This window comes from Pagrus pagrus (assembly GCF_965226575.1).
Source record: "Pagrus pagrus genome assembly, chromosome: 21".
NCBI lineage: Eukaryota > Metazoa > Chordata > Actinopteri > Spariformes > Sparidae > Pagrus > Pagrus pagrus.
In genome coordinates this window covers 14,580,839-14,603,520 of record NC_140208.1, presented here as the reverse complement: position 1 = coordinate 14,603,520, position 22,682 = coordinate 14,580,839, and the positions used below count along the sequence as shown (strand labels likewise).

The 22,682-nt window shown below is 44.3% G+C and overlaps 1 protein-coding gene across 2 annotated transcripts in view; it reads right to left on the bottom strand.

The window, feature by feature from the left end:
• Positions 1-4,644: 4,644 nt before the first annotated feature.
• Positions 4,645-22,682, bottom strand: part of ntn2 (netrin 2) — a 49,313-nt gene continuing 31,275 nt past the window's right edge. For both annotated transcript variants that reach the window (XM_084342428.1, XM_084342427.1), the window contains exons 4-7: positions 17,715-17,864; positions 14,749-14,802; positions 9,860-9,934; positions 4,645-9,768 (exon numbers count right to left, since the gene is read on the bottom strand). In XM_084342428.1, the coding sequence (XP_084198554.1) occupies positions 9,383-9,768; positions 9,860-9,934; positions 14,749-14,802; positions 17,715-17,864 (665 nt within the window). In that variant the 3' untranslated portion in view covers positions 4,645-9,382. The remainder of the gene's footprint in view (positions 9,769-9,859; positions 9,935-14,748; positions 14,803-17,714; positions 17,865-22,682) is intronic.

Below are 22,682 nucleotides of genomic sequence, written 5' to 3'. Positions count from 1 at the left end.
TGGGGCCTGAAGTGGATCGGCCCAGCCTGACGCAGTACGGTACAGTATAGCCCGAGGGTGTAGAGCTGAGAGAGCGGCCTGAGCCTAGAGGAAAGAGGAGCATTCTTCCTAAATCTAGTTTTTTATTGGACTCCAGCGCGTGGAAAGATGTAGAGAGAGAAGATGACAGATTTTAAGATAATTTTACTCCAGAAAGAAAGGAAAATTGCACATGGGTTTTATCTGAGATTAAAGGGGCACTATGTAGTTTTGGAGAAGAAATAAACTCAAAATTAAAAAATGTATTATTTACAATATTAATGAGGTAATAATACAAAGTCAGAAATATTTATCTTTTCCATAACTGAATAAACAAGCTGTTCTCAGAGGAAAATAAGCTCCCCAAAACACTGTTTGAAGCTAGAAGGGTGGCAGGGTCCGCCACAAGTAAAACAGTATGAAACTGTGTTGTTCTTTAAGGTCAGGCAGATTTTTTTGGAAAGTGCTTGAAGACATATTGTCAACACTATTCCTCCCTGGCTCTAGAGGATGTTTCTCTATGTCCATTTATAAAGAAGCTGTGCATATGTATTCCAGGAAATGAGTCAGATTTTTTTGCCCCCTAGTTCACCACTGAATGCATATATAATCAAATGTCTGGCTGGGACGTAACGATGCAAGTTAAAGCCAGTTCATGGTGGATGCTCCTCAAATGGCACATTTTCAGCAATCAGTCTGTCATCACCTGTAAAATATGAATGACTAACGCTCTTGGAAATCTAATAATTCAGGATACAATTCTGTAAAATGTAGGACCTATCAAACACTGTTCTGGGAGCATTTTTCTCATGATTATATTCCAGTTAATCTGGTTCAATGAACTGTGCGTTCTGTAGAGATGATTTATTGACCCTTTTTCACCGGATCTAAGCGGCGAGCGCAAAGTCCTCTCCATCTATCATCCAGTCCAACTGCAAGGAGAATTATCTTTTCTCTTGAAGCCAAGATGTCTCTGATTCCTGTATCCAACATTTATCCCAAACTACAAATGCCTGCCGCAGGCTTCCTGGAGTAGCCCACCGCGCTCAGATGGAGCGTTCCCCCGCCAACACTGCAACAAAATCAAAGTGCTTTTTTATATACATCATTAAAAGTGTTTGTGCTCACGTTGAAGTGAAAGTTTAATGGTTTACTCAGCCTGAAGAAAGCCAGGATTGTAATTCTTGACGCAAAGCTATTAAAAGACAACTCACATAGGGCTTACGCAAAATGTACCAGTGTAATTTCTATTTGTCCATCTGCACACAATCCGCTTTTTGTGATCACCTTAATACATGGGCAGCACACACACACACACACACACACACACACACACACACACACACACACACACACACACACACACACACGGGCGCGCACATTCCTCTTATGTTACAGGCTTTGAAGAGGCAGACTCATCCCCATTTTCAACAGTACCCAATCAAACACAAAGCTGAGGGGCGGATTAGGAGCAGGCTTGTGCTGCACAATGCTCCTATCAGGGACCACACCGGTGTTAAATTACCCCCTTATTCCTCGCTCATTTTCAATCACTCACTGGCCCAATAAAGTTTGTTTCTCCAATAAAAAAGAGCAACAAAGGAACACTGAATCCCAGTTTTGTGCAACAGCAGTCCCTCACAATCCTCGACACTGTGTGTTTGTGTCTGGAAAATTGAGTGTCATGGATGCGATTGGCCCGTTTGTGGACTTAAAGGTGCACTATGTAGTTTTGGGGAAGATATTTTAAAGATCTTTATTGACTGATTCTTAAAACTAAATAGACAAACTCTCTTTGTTTTATGCCTGAATACAACACAATTTCATACTGTTTTACTTTACTTTACTTGTTTATATTTGGCGGACCCTGCCACCTTCCTAGCTTTACACAGTGTTCTGGGGACCTTATTTTCCTCTGAGAACAGCTTGTTTATTCAGTTATGGAAGCGATTTGGTATCATTACCTCGTTAATATTGTGAATATGGAACAAATGAGTTTGAATTTCTTCTCCAGAACTACATAGCGCAGCCTTCAAATGTTGGACAGGTTGGAACAAAGTGAGAGGAAGACGTTTCCTTTGGAGAGGTGAAAACAAGCTTTTTCAGTTTAACGGAAAACTGGAAAGATGAAACGACGGAGAGATTGAAGGATGACAGATGTTGGGAGCGGAGGTGTGGTCATTGTCACGCATGTTGTCAGTTCCAGAGGGAGTGGTGTCTCTTCAGACGACAGCTGGTTTCACTCAGGGAAAAGACATGCGGCAGAGAGGGAGAGAAAAAGAGATCAGACCTTCACCTCTGAATATTTATGATCTCGGTCCACACAGATTTCTCGCCACATTTTTTGCGGTTTTCAGGAGTGTGGAGGGAGGGAGGGAGGAGGGGGTTGGTACTTGGTGACCCACACGCACTCGGAGACTCACAGACAAGCATATGAGTGTTCGCAGATACATTCAGATATTCACACATGCGTTCAGTGTCTCCGAGGGGGAACGAGATGGGGGGAAAAAAGAAATAAAAAAGGGAAATAAGTCATCATTAGAATGGAAAGTCGTGAATGTGGCGAAGGGTAAAAAGAGAAGTACATTATGGGAAAAGAGAAGATTTAGGAAACAGATCTACAGACACACACACGCAGAGACCCCATGCTGGAAAATACCGTTGTTGAGCTTTGAAGCACAGTGGTAATGAGGCTCCATTTAAAGCCAATGAAGCCGCTTTGGCAGCTTATGAAAGCACGATTGGTAAGCCCCCCTCGTCTGCCGCTGGGTGGTGTGTGTTTGTGTGGATGTGTGTGTGAGTGTCAGGAGGATAGGGAGGGGGAAGAATGGACAGTATTTGGCCAGATCCGCTTTGCTCTTTTTACAGCAGCAGCTCTCTCTCTCAGGCCAGCCTCTCTCCAGGGCTCAGCTTTCTCTGCAAACACTGAGGAGGTTTCCCAAACACACACCAAGAGTGATCATTTTACACTTTACACAGTAATCAATAAAACTCTGTCTTTATTCATTTAATTACAGCTGTGACTGACAACGAACGCGAGCACAGATCCTCGACTCTTTATACCGCGAGATGCCAGTTAATACACATGAAAGCATTTTTTGTTGCCAGAGACAGAAAGAGAAATAACAGAGTGTGATGCAAGCAAACACTACAAGCCCAGTACACCGCAACCTCAGGAGACACAACGGAACAATGAACGAGAAACAGTCAGAACGTTGGAAGCATTAGTGTCTTTACAAGTGCAGAAAATTGACACAGTTGGCACGCTGTCTTATAGTATGAAAGAAATCTGTTGAGCAATGGAAAGGTGGCCTGGATGGAAAGCCCAGATTCAGAAGTTCACCATAAATGTGCCTAAAGAAGAAGAAGACAGGTACAAGATGGTCCAATTTGAAGGTTGGAGACTACATTTACTCTGTTGTTTCGTTGCACCTCCACAACACAGTCTGAACCTTCACGCCCCTCAGCAGAGCTGCTCAAACTGGGGCCCGCAGGCCAAACTGGGGCCCACCAGATGTTTATGGCGAAAGAAGTTAAAGATGACCAATGAAGAATCATCATAATGTCTATGCCATTTTATTTTGTGAGGTAAAGAGACTCCAATCCAATTATTAATTATTTCTCTGACCAGAGTGATGCATTGTGTAGGATGTCAGTCAATTAAGAGGACGTCAGGTCCTGGTACCATTTTGTCTCTTAACAGCACATTACGATATAACACAATAGTGTTGACAATCCATCAGTACATATCGATTCTGAATAGTTTAGTTTATCTGGAGCTTGGCTTCAGTGGGTTGAACCAGTGGTTGCCACGGAGAAACAGAAAGAAATAGAAACGTTGGTTGTGTGTTGGAGAGTTCTCAAGCACAAGATCATCTCGAGGGGCAAAGTGGATCACTGGGCGCTTGACTTTGTCCAATCTCTCATTCCCATCACAAGCTGTAAGGGAGAAAACAGAGAAACCAAGGGAGTCTCACTTAGACTTGGGCCTGACTCTGCTCCTGTAGCTCAATCTCTCATAGGACCATACATCTGGATCCCCACGGCCCATTTGGGTGATAGCCATTTAAACCATTTTGGCTGAAACAGGAACGGGAAGCTGATGACAGGATGCCCAGGATGGATGGACCTAATGCAGAGACATATGTCATGCTGTATGTGCATGTGTGTGTGTCCAGACAGGCTCAGCAACCCCTATTCTCAAAGCCTTGATGGCCATGCCTGGGGAGAGTGATGATAAATGGTCGCCTTCCTGTAATTTACCTTCAGGAGGATGGATGGAGCTGGCCTGTTTGGTTAGAGGGTGGGGAGACGAGGAGAGAGGAGACTGTAGGTGAGAGAGAGGAGAGGGGGAGGAAAGAGAGGAAGGAGTTTCCTGCTTTGGACCTGACTCTGGAGTTGGGTTTCCTCATAGGTGAGCTACACACTCAAGTGTTTATTTACAGAGCTTTAGCTCCTGCTCTCTACTCTCCCCCGTCTCCCCCAGTCTAGCCCCTGTGAGTGGAAACACACTGCATACGAGCATACTTTCCAACGGGAAACACACACATATCAATTAGATATGATTTCCGCTGCTCAGGCTAATGTCTGCAATCAAAGAGACAGATGATCAACACGACACACAGCTCATTAACTAATAATTTATTTTTTTATCATTTAGATTAAAAAGTCAGTGGTTCATTGCCTCAGAGGAAAATGTACAAGGAAGACTTTGATATAACAGAAGTGAGGAGCGGGACTGAACTGAAGAAAGGACGGTGAGTGAAGCGTTATTCCCAGGACGTTAATGTAACAGAGAGTGGTGGGTTGTTGTGTCAGTTCCCGTTGACGGGAAAAGCAGAATCCGATCAGCCCGTGTCACATTTTTTTTTCTTCTTTTTTTTTTACTCGATTCTCCTCAAAGTCATTTACAATTGGGCGGTTGTTGTCTGGAAACAACATAAAACCGAAAGGAATACATTCTGTGTAACATCTGAACCACATCTTCTGGTCGTGATCACAAAAGCATATGTTTCTGGTTTCTACATCCATATAACATCATCTGGTTTGTACATCCATACACGTGAGTCATCCCAGGCCGAGTGACGCTTTACAAAAAAAGACAACAGAAAAATGGCAAGAGGCAGTTCAGTACATATTTACAACATTAAAAAACGTGTCAAGACTTATTAAACAAGGCAAGATGGAAGTGAAAAAAAACAAAAAAATGGAAATCAGACCAGGAGAATGAAAATGATAATTCTTCATCAGAGGCTGTTTAGACATTTAAACAGTGGCGAATGTGAGAAGCTTTGTCGCCTTCAAATGAGAGCTCTCTCACCTCTCTGCACTTTCAGTTCATGTGCATATCACTTGTTTACTTGGGTAGGGTTAATTACACACGCACACACTCACAAACACACACACACACACACACACACACACACACCTGTGAATGCTATAAATGCTGCAAAAAAGGAGGGGGGGAACAAAAGCAAAGCCGGTATGGCCTCAGTTCCACTGCCAAGCTGCTGGGCTTGTTAACGTAAAACAACAGGACGGCTCTCCCTATGAGGCTCACTAAATAGCTTTCACAAGACGACGCTTCCACCCCTCAAACAAACATCTGGCTCACTTCTTATCTTTACTCCGACACTCAGGGTGGCCGTTTAAGAGCAGGAAAACAGAGAGCCAATAGGTAGGAAAGAGGGATTTGACGAATCTAAAGTCCAGATCCAAGGACGCCACGGTTCCTCCATGAGTGTGTTCAATGAGCTGAGCGCCAGAGAGGCCGCACAGGCACGTAGTTTGACCATTTATCATAATGTGTCACAGTATACTCACATACCAGGGCGAGGAGACCGGTGTGACTGTAACACCACGTCTGACAGACCACTACGCACAAATAATTCACTGTTTGGTTCTGCATTTTTTTAAATTTTGAAATTCAACAGTTGGAATCGTGCTCTGGACACAGTGATGTCAAAATGGAAAGGTCGTACATTTATACGTAGACAAATCAATAAAAATAATTGTATTTTATTTATGTCCATGTAAGAATCCTTCTAACGAGGTTTGTCAGCCAATAGTAGAACACCGCGGGAACCACGTTGTGTTTCGTCAGCGATCAGCAGTCTTGGTAGTTGCCAGTTTGTGGTAGCTAGTGTTAGCAACACTGGCTAGTGCACAAACTTGCAGCCACTTGAGGAGGCGGATGATTCGAACAACAGTGACGATGTGATGTGGAAGGTGGATGGGATGTCACATTTAGTTGCTAAATGTTATCCATAACAGCTTTAAGATTTTTATGTCCTTTTTTGATCTTTTGTCACGCACCAGAAGTCGTGGTGGCCGATGACTCGTTTTGGTTACGGTTTGTTTTTGGATTAGAGAATGTCATCACGAGACGGACAGATGAACGGCATGAAGATCCACAATCATTTGAACATCATCTCACCCTGCTGCGCTCCAATAACCCATACTGTACTATTCAGTACAGTATACCAGAACAAGATTCAGTATGACCCGATACACAGTATGTCAGATGCAGTGTTCCAAAAATATCCTGATGTCCCACAACATCTGGTCACATTTTGTTGACTTTACTTTTAAAGAGTCAGGAAACTGATTACCTCAGAACTACAAAGTATTGTTATTACCACTATTCAATTTAAGTTGTACGAGCTAAAAAGTTTTAACAACTTAAAATTATTAGTCTACGTAATTTTGAGGTAATTGGTTTCCTCATTTCTTCTTAGTCACTTTGTCAGATTTTACAGTGTATGCAAGCCAGCATGCTCTTCTGGCTATTCTGACCCACAATCATTATGTTTATAATTAATGCATTAATATACTACACTGTAACTTTTAAAAGTTGACTTTACTTTAAAAAAGTCCGGAAACTGATTACCTCAGAATTACAAAGTAATTCCTAAGTTGTACGAGCTAAAAAGTTTTATCAACTTAAAATTATTAGTCGACATTACTTGGTCATTTTGTGGTCATCGGTTTCCTCAATTTCTTTAAGTGAAGCCACTTTGTCAGAGTTTACAGTGTACGCTGACTGCCACACATGTTGTCCCAGTTGTATGCATACTGCATGAAAGAGTACATTACTTTGTAAGGGCAGCTGCTGTGCGTACTGAAAGATAAAGTATGTGATTTGGAACGCAGCGAGAGTTTACAATAGCATCAACTGTCATGGCGTCCACATTCTTAAGCTTGGTGACATTATTTCATAAACACTTACAATCAGACCATACACTTGTGTGAGTGTGTTCTTCACAGTTTGACATACATTCTCAGAAAGACGTGAAAAACAAGAGCTACAGTGCAGTACAGTACACCACTGAGGGGGTTTTGGCAGCCTCGTTCTGTGCTGTCACTTATCTAAAACACTGAACACACGACATGCAAAATAGGTTTTTAAAAAAAAAACAGAGGGAGTTTGGGGAGGGTGGTGGCTGACACATGGAAGAGAGCAGAGGAGAGACACTTTTGGAAGGATGACAAACCAAACATACCACCGCAGCCAGAGGAGCGTAACCACGAGCTAGCATGACATGCCTGTCGGCGCACTCGCTGCTATGCTGAGCTTGATGTGCCCCTCAAAACTGCGTGTTTATCTTGTACTCTATTTAAATAACTTGTAATGTGCTTTACAAAATGAAATAACAGCAAAAGGCAGATAAAAAGCTTGAGAGCAACCAGACGGGTCTCTCTGTGGTTTTCGTTGGTCCTGACTTCCATAGTCTCTTAATTGAATTTAAAAGACTGACTATGCTTATTTGGCAAAGGATGACAGGGACTGCGTTAGGGTGGGCGAGCGGGGGGGAAGACGACTTGGGGAAGTTTTCCTTTGGATCTCGATGCTCATATTGGTTTAGGTCTTTTTCTGCTCACTGTAAGGTTTTGATGGACCAGCAAAAAACCACAAGCATGCAAACATAACAAAGCACATGAGGAATGAAATATGACCCTCTCATGTCATAATACAATCAAGTGAGCACTAAAAACTTTCCAGCCTCATTCATTTTGTCGAAATATGCGAGAGAAAAACACGAACTATGTTGTTTATCCGACTTTGTTTTCTTTTTACTGCATGAAAAGGAACTCTCGTTTCAATCTCTTATTTTGGCAAACAAAAAGCCTGCCAGTCGCTAGACACATCAGGAAAAGGTTCAGACATTTTAAATACAAAGAAACGACATTGGCCACACAGCAACATCTGGAAGGCCACTACCCAGCGGAAGACATTATCCATAAAGCAAAAAAAATAAAAAAGCCTCCTTGAAAATATTGGTATTGTTCTGAAATTCCAGCCATTTGTCCGCACCGCTTAATTTGTCTTCCGCAAAAAGTGACAAGCAATGAGTCATGATGGTGATGCATGACTTTATAAACCACTCATGAGAGGGACTCGTGGTGAAGAGGCACAGCCCCGGAGGCCTGGGAAGTGACTCACACATGCTAACAGGGTTTGTTCTGCTTAAAATGAAACAAAAAGATACATCTCAAACAAGCTGGGATACGGATGGATGAGATAAAACGTCGCCACACGAAGAATATAAACTCTACTATGAGCAGTGGCATCAAATACTTGCAGATATAACAGCCTACATGAGCAGTTTATTCTGTGAGGGCTGTCTGGCGGCAGCAGCAGTGGTGGTGAGACTGAGGTTTGCTGTGGAAAATGTCCCTGCAAAGGGAGCCCTTGGTTCCTCACGGGACAACAGTTTTATAGTTAAAGTCTGTAGAAGTTACTGCAGAGACCTGGAGCAAGTAGGCCCGTTTTTTTTAATGAGCATCTTGACAGCAAGTGTTGAAAAGTTGTCAGGCGGTACAGCTTGAGTTTGTTTCGACAATGAAACGCGAAGGAGGCCAAGCTGAGGATGTGCGGCTTGTCTTGTCGCTGCAATCAGTCAGTCTCTCCGGAGTGACAAACGCTTGAATAAAATCCTCAGAGAAGTGTGTGAAGTGTGGAGACAAAATGGCAGGAGACAGTCATGACAGGAGGAGGAGGAGGAAGAGGAGGAGGAGGGTATTTGGGGTGTAGTTGGGGGACGAGTGGACAATTCCGCTGTCGTCATCGAGGGAGGGAATGGCGTCTGCTTTTGTATACACTTCATACCCTTTTTAATGGTCCCTTTTTAAGGCAAACCAATTGGACAAACTGACATAACAAAGACAAAACTTGAAAAATAAAAAGGAAAATAATTATACAATATACACAAAACGTGGTCCTTAAAACAGGTAGGGTACATGCAGTCTTTCTAATGTGCAGTGTTCCCGTGATGGGGGGGGAGACAATGGATTCAGGGGGAGGAGAGGGGGGAAGGGTTCATGAAGGTGGGCGATGGAGGGGAGAGGTAGGGCTGCTTTCCCATCACGCTTTGCTGCACTTCCCCTTCTTCTCCTTGCGCTGGAACTTCCTCAGGCGTCTCGTCCAAACGTCCCTCCACTGGATCACCAGGCTGTTCTTATCGGCCATAAGGCCCAGGCGCTCCGCCCCCGGGCTGGTGGCTCCGGCCCCGGGCGCGACCCCTGCACCCGCCGCCGTGCCCGTTCCACCGTCGCTGCCGCCCATCACCAAGAACCGCTTGCTCATCTGGATCTTCGGACACTTGCAGGCCAGGTCCTTCATGTGCACCCACAGGATGTTGTCGCCTCGCTTCAAGGGCTCGCCGCGGCTCTTGTACACGGACACCACGTTCACTGAGAACTTGGCCCAGTCGCCAACCGTCTCCATGTCCAGGACGTTCACTTGGACCGCTGAGGACACATTCATGAAAAATACACAGATCAATACACCAAACACAGCAGATTTACTCATTATGATTGATTATTTATTCTACTGTCTTACCATAATCCTTCTTGCAGTATTTCTTCATGTTGATCTTCAGGTTGCCCTTCACTGGTTTACAATAGGTCTCACAATCTGCAAAGACAAGAACAAGCAGGGTCTCACTCACTGACGCTCAGGTTACACACATAAAGGGACACTTACACACTTGAAATTTGAATCGCTGCCATAAGGTTACATTTTGGGTCTCTTTCAGACCATTTCATAGTGCATTATGTGCTGCTCCTGTAGCACATAAACAGCGACCATCTGTACTGCAGAGTTAGTGTGACTAAACACCGTAAACTGTTATGTACTGTGAAACCACAAATAAACACAGTCAACAGCAACAAAATAAATCACTGTGTGCTCGTTTCTACAACCTTGTGACGAGAATGCTCATACTCACACTTGTCCTCACAACGGCTAGTCACTACATTTACTCAAGCACTGTTCTTTAAGGGTGCAAAGTGTAAGAATCATGGTGAAAATATTCGAAACTTCTCAGGCGTGTGTGAGCTGACCAATCAGAGCAGACTGGGTATTCGGGAGGGGGGGCCTTAAAGAGACAGGAGCTAAAACAGAGTGTTTTAGACAGAGGGGGAATACAGAGCTGCAGCACTGGACAGTATGAGAAAACTGACGTGTTTTTTGAGCGTTAAAGCATTTAAGCAGTGTAGCAGTAACCCAAAATAAAATTATGAACCTGAAAATGTCTCCTTTGAACTGAATCATTTTGAGGTTTGAACTGCTGGTCGCCCAAAACAAGATATCACAATAAGATATCTTGTCTTTATATCTCTTATATGTGTTTAATTGTGACTATAATATAGAATAGATTGATTGGTTAACCAGAGGTTTAATCTATAATTAAATAATTATTATCAAAATTATTATCACAATATAAAAAGAGTAATGACAATCTGATGATCTACTATATTACAGCACATTTCTATAGATCTACCATAAACAGGACGCTCACATGGGACATTTCTCTACATTAAGTAGTTTTACTTTGATACTTAAAGTAGATTTTCCTGATAGTACTTCTGCTCTTTTACTTGATTTTTTGGATATTTTTTATAATGTGGTATTAGTACTTTTGCTTAAGTAAAGAATCTGTATACTTCCTCCACCACTGGTCACTGACAGGGCCGAGGGCTGCAAAGGAAACTGGAGCAGGTTGGATAACGCTGAGCCTGGTTTGGATTTTGTGTGCTAAAAAACAACTTAGACAAATCGCACATCAAACCCCGGCAAAAGCCAGCGCTGCGAGGCGAGTGATGCATACCAGAGTAGTAAAAGTGTTCAGTTTGACATGTTTTCTGGGATCTTGACGAAAGACAGAGCGCGGTGGGAGCAGGTCATGGTTGGATGTGTGTGAATAGACGGCTGCCAGCGTGACGACTGAGACCACACATTGGAAAGATGACCTCTGCTGACCACTCATAGGTGGAGTCGGCTTAGTGATGAGGCGTTATAATTACAATTGTGACAGTTAAAATGGAGCTCTTGGATCTCGTCTCGACTGACTCGAAAGAGCAGCTTTTGTTTGGTTTTCGTCGTCATGTGCTGTATCTATGAGCGTCTTTTTCAGGTCGATCTTTCATCAAAAAGTGACACAAATATGGAAACCGCACTGGAAACAATTCTGCTATGAATTTCTCAATCTAGGACTTGAAACGACAAGCTCTCTGGTTGCAACCTCACGTCTCTTCATTCTGTGGCCCAAACATTTCCATCAATCGAAGAAAAACTGATAATTGCAATTATACTTGAATTATTTCTAGATTTAATGTTGAAAAATGACCGCGTGCAACACTTTCTATGAACTAAGATAAGCTGAATAGAGAACATGCACGTTATAATTTCCCCTGGTTTGTTTCTTGTAATCCTGAAATATGTATTTTGTCAGCTCAACATTAAAATCTGTCTTTGCATCTCTCTGATCATGAAATACACTTTCCATGAGCTGAGAGCAGGGAGGAACAAAGGAAACAAAATTAAATGAACTTTAAAAAAACAGATGAAAGCGCTCACATTAGCAATACTAACATTTAATTTAAAGCATTGCACCGTGTTTTCAAATTGTGCTCATGGTAACTACTGTTACTGGAGCTGTGACAAGAAAGAATCAGACACTGTTGATCATTAGGGAAAGCTCTACTGTACTTGACTCGACGCCACCAGGTTTTATGAAGCGTAGAATTTTGGATCCACTTATTTCAATTACAAAACTATCAGAGGTCAGAATAAGATTTAAACGATTGACTGAAAATGCAGAGAAATGCCAAGAAGCTCATTTTCCAAACGTGGCCGTGGGTTAGTTTTAGTGAAGGGACATGAGAAGCTGACCGTGCTGCTCGCCTGGAATGTCAGGGCATGAAACTGAAAAACCACATGCTGCTAACCGGGCTGGTATCTGCGGTCAGGCCTTCAAAAGAAAAACCATTCAGTCCTGTTTGCTTCCCAAAGCAAACCGAATAAAATTCGCTGGACATGAAATGCCTCAATTAGAAAAAAAAAAAAAAAAAAAATGGTCGTGAGAGAGAGAAATTACGCTCTCCGGGTTGCATGAGAGCCGGGGTGTTGCATCGTTCATTTTTCGGGGGGGAAAGGACGGATGGAGCAATGGAAGGAGGGAAGAAACAGGGGACCGAGGAGCCCATAAAAACGTCCAGGAGGTTTGGCTGTATATCAGAGCGCTGGAGATTTTATTAGCCGGAGAGAGGAGAGAAAAGGAAAGAACGGGAGAAAGAGAGAGCAGATGGCAGCTTCCAATAACCTCGAGACAGGGTGACGTTAAAAAAAAAAAAGTGGAGGTGTAGATGTGGACGGGTGCGGAGGTGTGCGTGTGGATGGATTTGTGTTTGAATGAACATTACTCACAGACTTAAACTGTTAAATATCATAGCTTGCTTAAGGTCTTTTTCATTAGAAGAGAGCGTGTGGTTTCATGTGCAGATCATTATCATGGGAGTGTGCATGCAACTGTGACAGGCTTGCATTTGTATGAGATGTGCATGGATTTCATTAGATCGCTGCCGTTATTTGTGTGTGTGGTATACAGTGGCTGGCCTGGAGGTATCAGTGGTGTAACTCTGGCTGGGAGACGGTGTGTGTTTTCCCATGAAGACTCACTCACTGCTGGCTGTTTCACCTGGAAAAGCTCTCGGTGAATCGCCCACTGACCCAGAAGACCGGCCCGCTGAAAACACTCACAATTGGCTCCGGGGCTCTCGATGCCCCTCGTTCCCTCGAGCCCCCTCTCACTGTGCCGTGACAAGGACAAATTGCATCCACCGCCCCTTACACAAAAACATTTGGGGGCCTTCGGCTTCTGATGGCGAAGCTCGTTCTATGGTAGTTGAGGAAGGAGAAAGATGGGGGGGGAAATGCTCTGGTGTGTTTGGTCGAGCCTGAGGTGAATTGGCGATCAACAACTCTTGTGTTCTTAGACCCCGTAACATTTTCCCAGGGAAGTAGTAAACACAAGAAAGGGCTTTTTTTAATGGCTCAGAGGCCCAAGTAATGAGAGGAAATGGAACGAGGAGCGTTGTACATGTGAAAAAGAAGCTGCAAATGTGAGAAAATGATCAATATATATTGAAAAATTAAATATTTAGACATTTAGGGAAACACACTTATTTGCTTTCTGGCCAAGAGTCGGATGAGAGGATGGATAATACTCATGTCTGTGCAGTTAACATGCAGCTAGAGCCAAAGTGGTCGGCTAGCTTAGCTTAGCAACTCGGCTGGCTCTGCTCGGCTATCGTCCAATGACGATTTATCCTCTGAGGGCAGCGACCAATGGCTGCAACTTGAGAAGAGACGATGTCGATGTTGATTATCGAGATTATTCCAAAGGAACAAAATGTGTAATATCTTGTTTGTTTAATCTATACAAAAAGTGTGAAAACAACTATTTGTCAGTGTGTGATGACAAATGACTGTTTCTCTCTACCCATTTCTGTTTCCAGACTTTGTGCCAAGCTAAGCTACGGTGCAAGCTTACCTTAGCTAATTTACATGATTTACTCTACGGGTATGCGTGGTATAAATCTTCTCATCTAACTCTTGGCAAGAGAGCGAATAAGCATTTTCCAAAACTGTCAAACTATTTCTTTGATGTAAACTAATTTATTCATTCTATACCATTAGATTTAATGAGGACAGAAGTGAAGTCAGTGTTATAATATCCTCAAACCTTTGAAATGAAAGACCTCCATAAGTCAAAAGTGTCATCTGCAGTGAGTTTTCTGACAAAACATAAATTTTTAGAGGAAAAAGGATTAAAAAAAACAATAAAACTATGCGCTCTGAATCGTGCAGTAGAGTATCAGTGGCAGGGTGGGGGGTTCGATCTGCAGCCCGAGTGATGATATACGTTATAAAGCCACTAATGAATCAACATTTCCAAATCAACACCACCATTCAAATCAAACAGCCGCAGAATGAAAAATAAGGGCAGGGTAATTGACCGGAGCTTAAATTGGACAGTTGGAGGGAGAGACTGAACAAATTTCCCCCCGCTCACTTGCCAGCACTCTTTTCACGCCTCGAAACTCTCCCTTCCACTATATCTCCCAGCTAAACTCTAACTAATCACCTGCCTATCTGCCGGCCTTGGCTTTGAGCTGTTATGTTTCGGAGCGCAGCACGGCTCCACTAACTTGAGGTTAGCGGTTGGGGAAAGTGTGCCAAGGACACAGGTTTTAAAGACAATGGAAAAATTCTGCAGGTCCCAGTGCGCTCGTTCTCTTTGCAAGACTTCAAAAGACGGGACCCCACCCTTCATTAATATTTATTCCACACCTTAAAACTCCAGTCCAGAAATATTAAAATTATGTTTTTGTTCCTCTCGTAAAGCAGCGGTGCTGATGGGCGAGGTGCAGAGAGCGTATACTAACCTGCTGGTTCCTCTGTGCTGCTCACCACAGCTGTGGGGTTGACCACTGGGATCTCTGAAACACACACACACACACACGAAATACACAGTTATTTTACTGGTTAAATGTAAATTCCTGCCTTTCAAGTTTGGTCAAAGAAGTGATTTGGCGGTGCGCCTGCTCGGAGTGCATGTGTGGTCAAAGAAAATGAAGTATGTCTGAATTCATTAAAAGAGTGGGAATCTGGGAAGGCTTTGTGAATATATTAAGACACCCACAACATAATACAAAAGGGTCAGCTTAGGATTGAGAAGTAGAAAGTGTCAGGGTTGCCGTGCAGGAGGTTTGGACTGTGACATATGTCAGCTATCGGATGAAAACACATGAGGAATCGCAGACAGACATGCTAGATAAACATCGACAGACTGACAGGGAGACTTATTGGTGGTGAGAGGGAAGACAGGCTCAAATAAACCATGCATTCCACGGACTAATGTGGTGGTTTCACTGTCATCTTTAAGGGAACAGACTCAAAGATCCTCAGTGGAAGAAATAATGGAGTCTGAGGACCAAATTCAACCCAAAAAAATGCACCCTTAATCCAGTTCGGAGAAGTCAATCCATTCAAAGTCGGCACACGCAGAAGTTCTTTGAAGCCCTCCGATTAAAAATGGAAAGGTGGCTGCGGTAGATTAGTCTCGTCCTCCCCTAACAGATGCTGGGTTAACGCTGCTGTGTAATCTCCATGCAGGCATGTATAGACAGATGGACAGATGGCAAGGGGGCAATTTTGCTTGGATCGTCTTGAGACAGATGCAGCCCATCCCTCGCCGTGCCCGCTGGCTACTCTAAAAAAAAAAAAAGTGCCTCGTGGAATTCCTCCAGGACCTTCTCTTCTAATCGTATGCAACTTTCCAATACAAATGCTAATGCTAACAACGGGCCCTCTGCTGTTTTACTGTAAACGGAGCAACTGGAAAGCTGGCTTCGCATCCACCGAGAGGATCCGCTTTTGGATTTGGAGGTGGAGGGTCTGAACCGAGCGAGTGGGAGTGTGGGGGGGCGTAAGCTGTTTTGAGGCAGAAGCAGCAGTTGTCTCTCTGAAATTATGGACGCCCCGCCAACAAAAACAAACAAGGGCACAGAGCTTTGTGAAGGCAGGCGCAGCTGCTAGAAGCCACTTTGAGTCCGTGTGCCCTTGTGGGCCACATCTTGTGAAGACAGACAGATGATGAAAGGATCATTCAGATGAGGGTTGCTGCCATCATACTAATTGGCTGCTTAATGGGCTTGTCTTCTGTCTTTGGTGTCCAGGAGCCTCAATAGGAGAGAAGATCCCCACCATGAGGCCACAATGACACACACAGTTGTCGTTAACGCTTTTCGTAATGGATCCAAGCACACATACACAACTGCTCTTGTTCTCATTGGACGGTTCAGTGGCACTCAAACGAGCGGGGTCTGCCATCCATGACCACAGTTGTTTTCTCCTTCTCGCCCATCCGCCATCTGCTCCGGAGAGAAACAACATGGCAGCATGTGGAACAGTGTGGCACAGCTCGGTGCGGCGCTGGGCGGCACGGTTTGCTTTGGTGCAGGTTGTCTTCTGTGTGTGTGTGTGTGTGTGTGTGCAGTGTGTGCTCGTACCGCCTGGCACACAGTGTGGTGGAAAGCTGCCCTCTATTACACATGCCTGCATGTGCCGGGCCACTGGCAAATTTCATAATCCACGCGCACATGTACACGCTTGTTACAGGAAATTAAAAACCTGATGTTGTCGACATGCATACTACTGCTAGCGGAGTACAGACACACACACACTACACGCCGAGTGGAACAACACGCTGACAAAGATCACGTTTCAGTTCAGCCTAATGTTACATGTGGGTCCTTGTTTGCACACATGTTTCAGGCCGTTCCTCTATGAAATTATCGTTGCATTTTCAGTGGCCATGTCAACCCACAGAACACATGTACTGTGTACTGCGTGTGCAGCGCAGAGATCGGGTTGGGTGTGCCTGTCAGAAGGCTGAGAATGACTTTAGGCTACAGGGAAGTGTGCTTTCAATTATGCTGCGTAATCTCCATGGTTTTAGTGTGTGCAGCTTTAAGTGCAGTTCATGACTTTACTGAAAATATGTTTTGTGTCTTTTGTTAGATTATGTTCTTCACGATGGAGCTTGTAAGTCTTTTACCAGCTCCGTCAGCGCAATAAAATGTTTCAGTTGAAAACATAACAATGTTAACTGAAAATAAGAAACAGTTTTGACGACATGACATCTATTTACTGTGTGGTCCCCGAGCTCCCTTTCCAGACCGTTAGCTGCACGGCTAACTGCGCTTCCTAGCTCATGGCAGCTACAGTTTAGCAGCATTTAGCGGTTAGTCTGGTGATATGCTGCCTCCTGTCTGTTTAGAGTATGATTTCGACAGGTGGTCAATTCTTACATATTGCACCTTTAAGTCCATATCGCCCGGCTGTAGTTCAAATTGTTCGTATCATACATGTATACGAACGAATGTATAGATTACATGTATACACGGTCATGGAGGGGATGTTGGTGGTTGGGTGACACGCCAGAGACCAACATTTGAGACGACGTTTCAAGATTTGTAAACTGGAAACCACTGGATATTTTTCACGACATGTCGGAAGTTTTCCAGCCATGTTTGTAGACAGACCAGGGAAAACAAAACAAACATGACATTTTCCTAACATTATCCAAGAGGTTCTTGTGGCTCAACCTAACCAGACCGTAAACACAGCATTGTCATAACCAAGTTGAAAATTGAATATAAGGAAACATAAAGTTGCAGCACATCAGCAGCTGATGTACAGTTGTACTGGTGATCGGGTTGTGTTTTACAGTTTAATGCAGTGACTCGCTAACAAGCCGATAAAATCACCGAGCTGAAGACAGTGTACTATCAGTGCCACATGCGGGGAGCTGTGATGGTGTGTGTGCGTGTCTCTGTGAGTCACTCACTGATGCAGGGGGCCACAGGTGAGCGGCTCTGCTGGTAGCCCTTGGCGCAGCGGTTGCAGGTGATGCCGGTGACGCCGTCCTTGCAGGGGCACTGGCCTGTGGTCTGGTTGCAAGTCTTGCCTGCTGCACCCACAGGGTGGCAGTCACAGGCTTGGGTGGGGGGTAAGGGGTCGGGCACAGGTGTGAAAGGGGGAGCGGGGGGTTGTGAAATAAGAAAGAGGAGAGAGAGAAAACATATCACGTTAATTCATCAACTTGTTTGCCAAAATGACACCGGCTTATTCCTTGGATATGACCGTCTCTGCAGGGCATTCTGTTAAATCTTGTAAATTTCTGTTTTTTGACGGACTAACAGGGGGATGGGCCGATGCATGTAGTATATCACCATCAAGGGACCAATAAAAGCGCATTGTGCTGTCCTCTCCGCTCGTTTCTGCTCTCCTAACTGCCGTGTGGTGCCTTCCTGGTGACACACGCTATGCAGTTTCATCACTTCCCGAAAGTTCAGTCGATGCCCATCAAATGCCAACAGCAACAAGCAACGCTCCGGTCACCTCGCTTTGGCGAAGCTTTTATGAGTTTTGCTGGTTCTAGGCAATTTATTCAAACCCCCTTAAGCAACATGAGGCTTTCTTTTTTTGGTTTAAAGAGCTGTTAAATACAAGAGCTGGCGCGTTGGTCCGAAGCCTTCCGAGAGAGCTTTACGAGATGTTAGAGGGGATGACAGGGAGAGGGAGAAGCAACATATCAGAGGGTGACAAGTGAAGGAGAAGACTGGAGAGCGACAGGGAGAGAGTGAGAGGGACAGCGCTTCAGTATAGTCCAAACAGAGTCTTTTGGTGCGCTCAGCAGCATAAACAACAGCGAATCCAGCAGAACTGTGGCTACTCCAAGCCTGCAAAAAACCCTGACATTTGTTCTTTAAGTAATAAACACATACTTAACATTTCACGGCAATCCAGCCAGACAAACACATCAGTGACATATCAAAACAAATGGAAGACTTATATCTTCTTGAGTCATCTACGGGGGTGTGACTGATTGGTTTCACATTCTCCCTCCAGAATAAAGCAAGTTAGATGCAGAAAAGTTTCCTTTCCTGCCTTATCGACTGACATGTTGCCAAAAATACAACAAGCCATGAAATGCAAGGTGAACTCCTTATTGTCAACATGTTCTTTTTTTTTTTTTTTGGAAAGCAGGCACAGGCTGGTGCATAATTACTAAAGCAAACTTAAGAATGACTCGACTGAAACACGATAGCTGTAATTGTCCAAGCTTATCAAGAAAAGACAAGAAAGGCCAAAATTACACTTTGGGGAAAAACCCTGTAACCTAACAGTTTGTTACAGGGCTTGCCAGAGAAAGGCAGCTGCTAACATGCCACGGTTTCTTCCCACTGCTCAGCAGAACTGTGAATGTGTTTATTTGCGCCGGACATTTTTTAGCTGCTACAACAGCGAGGGGAGCCTGAGGACCCTACCACCTGTTGAACGGGCCAAATAGAGGGTTTAAATGGCTGAAACTGACCCAAGAGTGATCGTGTGTGTCTGGCAGCAAAGGGTTGGGAGGGATTAACTGCAGCTCAGATCTTCAGAAACACATTTGCCTTTTCCGGCAAGGCCAACCGGTCCACAGGTGTCAAAGTGGCTGCGCTCTGTTTGAAGCTGTGCACGGAGACGTAAATCTGATGCCTCAGCGTCCATGCAAAATCCCCACCATTTGAGTCACGCAGGCCTGACCAGGAAACTAAAGCTTTGATGACACTTGGTAAGAGTTTCCGACTGACCTTAAGGGGATACACGTCTGCATATGGTAGGGTGAGACGCAGAGCTGAGGTGGATGTCAGAGGTCAAGTCAGCAAGGAGTCTCTGGACTGTCTGTTGCTCTGTGCAACCGCGTAACCTATATCGTCACCTCTATACCCACCCACATTCATCAGCCAGAGCTCCTGCCATTGTTGCCAGGTACTCAAGTAATCAGTTTGTTAATGAAGCCTGATTAATGCACTGACACGTACGTACATTTGAAACTTTAATCTATAAAACGTAGCCTTGGATCTCCTGCCACTATTTCCAGGGATTAAAGTTAGTTTGTTAATGAAAGGGGCGGCTGTAGCTCAGGAGGTAGAGCGGGTCGTCTGGTAATCTGAAAGTCGCTGGAATGATTCCCCAGCTGCGTGACGATGAATCTGAAGATACTGGACCCCAAATTGCAACTGATGAGCAGGTCGGCCCCTTGCATGGCAGCCTCTGCCATCAGTGTATGAAAGTATGAAAGTGCAGTGAGCGGTCAGTAGACTGGAAAAGCGCTATAGAAATAAATGTCTAATATGAAACCCATCTGATTAGTGCACTAAATCATACATTTAAATACCTGATCTAGGTACCAAGGTCGCCTTGGATCTCCTGCCATTTGCATAGATTAAATATGCTGATGATTACGAACTTGTTTTCAGTTTGAAAAGTAAACAAGCTCTTTTATTCAAATAAATATCTACAAAGATTTTGGGTTCACTCTTGCCTATGAAACGATGCATCCAGAGCACATGTGGGGTAACCCCCCTGTTACATGATCTGTCTGATGCAAGTCTGGAGTCGGTCTGTCATGCCTGCCGAGACATGTGGCCATTGTTTCCTGGCTGATCGCTGAACAGCACAAGCTATCAACTCAATCCGGTCAGTATGAACAAGATGTAAGTAATGTTCGACACTTTCCTTCTAAATAATCGCAGCCTGTTAGGACATCAGAGTTTACTGCCAATGTCCACACTGTTCAGTAAACAACCAGCAACTGCCAGATCTGAATGGGCTTTAAGAGGCAGGATGGGGGGGGGGGTGTCGTTCTCCACCCCCGGCTCTCCTCCTTGAACTGTTTTTCTGAAGTTTTATGTGCAGGGGCTCGGGCCAGTTACGAAGCAGTAAAAACGTCCTCAGAGGTTGATGACTTTTCAAGCCTTTTTTGCGCCTGCAGACGTGACAGGCACTGCGTTGGGATTTGCAGTCCTTTGACAGGCGTTTGCTCCATTTAACTGATTCCTGTTGCTGCGTGAATGTGTGTGTGTACGCATCTGGGCTAAAGGACTGTCAAGGACTGCTTTTTGTCTGTAGTTAGTTAGTTTATGTAGAAGTAAGCAGTCACCACATTATGGGAATATGCTTTTTAGCAGTCAGTTGCGTCGTTATGTTGAATTGAGAGCGCAAATTAGTCATTCGCCTGCAAAAATCGGATCAAATTACGAGATTAAATTTAGTAATTTTCACAAATTGTTAATTTAAGAGCATAAATGATTAAATTGAGCACACAAATAATAATTTAAAATGAAAGCCTGTGAAGCTGAACTTGTCAAAGATCAGCTCCTCCCTCCCTCTCAGTGACATCTGATATTTAAATCTTGTTTCTCTGGCTTGACTCAGTAACAGGTACTGGCAAAACTTGATACTAATGATACAAAAATGGTCTTATTCGCCCTCAAGGATACAACTATTACTTTTAGAATTAAATTGCATAATACTTTTTCTGTCCACAGTACGTTCTGACAGCTAAAATCCTCATGCAGTCCTTCAGAAAGACATTCGAGTCAGACGGCCAGTGTGGTTTATGTTGGCCGGCGTTGCTTCACATCGACTTCGGCCTCATTTTGAATGCCTTTTATCAATGTTCCTTGTGGTCAAAGGATACCAGCTGGATGGCTTGGATTCACATAAAAACCTTGTATTTTGAAGACCTTGTATACTGCAGCCAGGCCATGTGGTGATTGCCATGGTTCTTTCATTCTGCTGACTGTTTTAATGCTTGTGACGCTATTAAGGGCTCCAGGAGACGCTGGCGAATGGGCATTTCAGCTTCTGAGCTGGAGCCTTGTACGTTCACTTTGCATTGGCTCCTTAATACTTGTAAGAATGAGATAAGTGGTGATGGAGACAGGAGAAAGGTGGTTCCTCCTCCCCCTTCACCCATCTACAGAGTAGGTCTTATTAGAAACAGACATGGCCTATTTGTCCTCTCAGAGCCTGCTCTGCCCCCCAGCCCTCCCCACTCTTGTCTCGCCTTTAGAAAACACCTGTATTTTATTGTTGTAACTCCATTTCAGACTTGACACTCACCCCCCCTTCAGCCATACTGCACCTCTGACCTCTATCTTGATCCCGATTCGTGGAGATAAAACACGAAAGAGAGCAAGAATCGGGCTGGAAAATAAAATCAGGAACACCACAAGAGAAAGTCATTCAAGGCTTGTAGTTAGAGAGAAATCAGAAGTTGGAGAGGGAGAAGAGCTGGTGGTTATAAACAATCAGGGGAGCTGAGGAAGATGGAGATGAAAAAAAAAGTGAGCAAGGCCTGAGGCGAAGGAAAATGACGGCTCATGGAAGGCTGTGGAATTACTCTGATCAATCACGGAGGCAGGCGCTCAGCAGAGGCTTTTCGGACGCTAACTTTCATTTCCGTCACATCTGGGGCCTTTGTGAGGGAGGGAGATAAACTGTTTACCACCTGAGCGTTAGGCTTTGATAAGGACAAATTGCAGAGTCAGGGTGCTTGAGTGTGTGTGAGAGCTTCACACTCCCAGGTATTGCAGGAAATGGAAGATGAGGGAACAATTTGCACGCGGAGAACACATCTCAGGACCGATCTCCTGTCAGGGGTGAGGCGGATCTCTTTTCTGTCAGCGCTCTGGAGCAGTAACAGGTCAAATGACTTAACTTTTAAGGTATGTGACCAAGTCACTGTGGAGTTTTTGCCATCACATGATGAATGGCTCGACATCTCAGCGCAACTAATATCATGCCATTTCTAACCTCCCGGTGTTCAGTTACAGCTTGGGACGGCTGCAGAAGGAAAACTGAGCGGAAGCCAGTGGGAGATTCTCGCCATGAAATTTCAGCCCAAAAGATCTTCACGGCTATGAACGTTGGCAGCTCTCACCCACGCTGTTTTTTAAATGTTCTGGAAGTGATTCTTTACCTT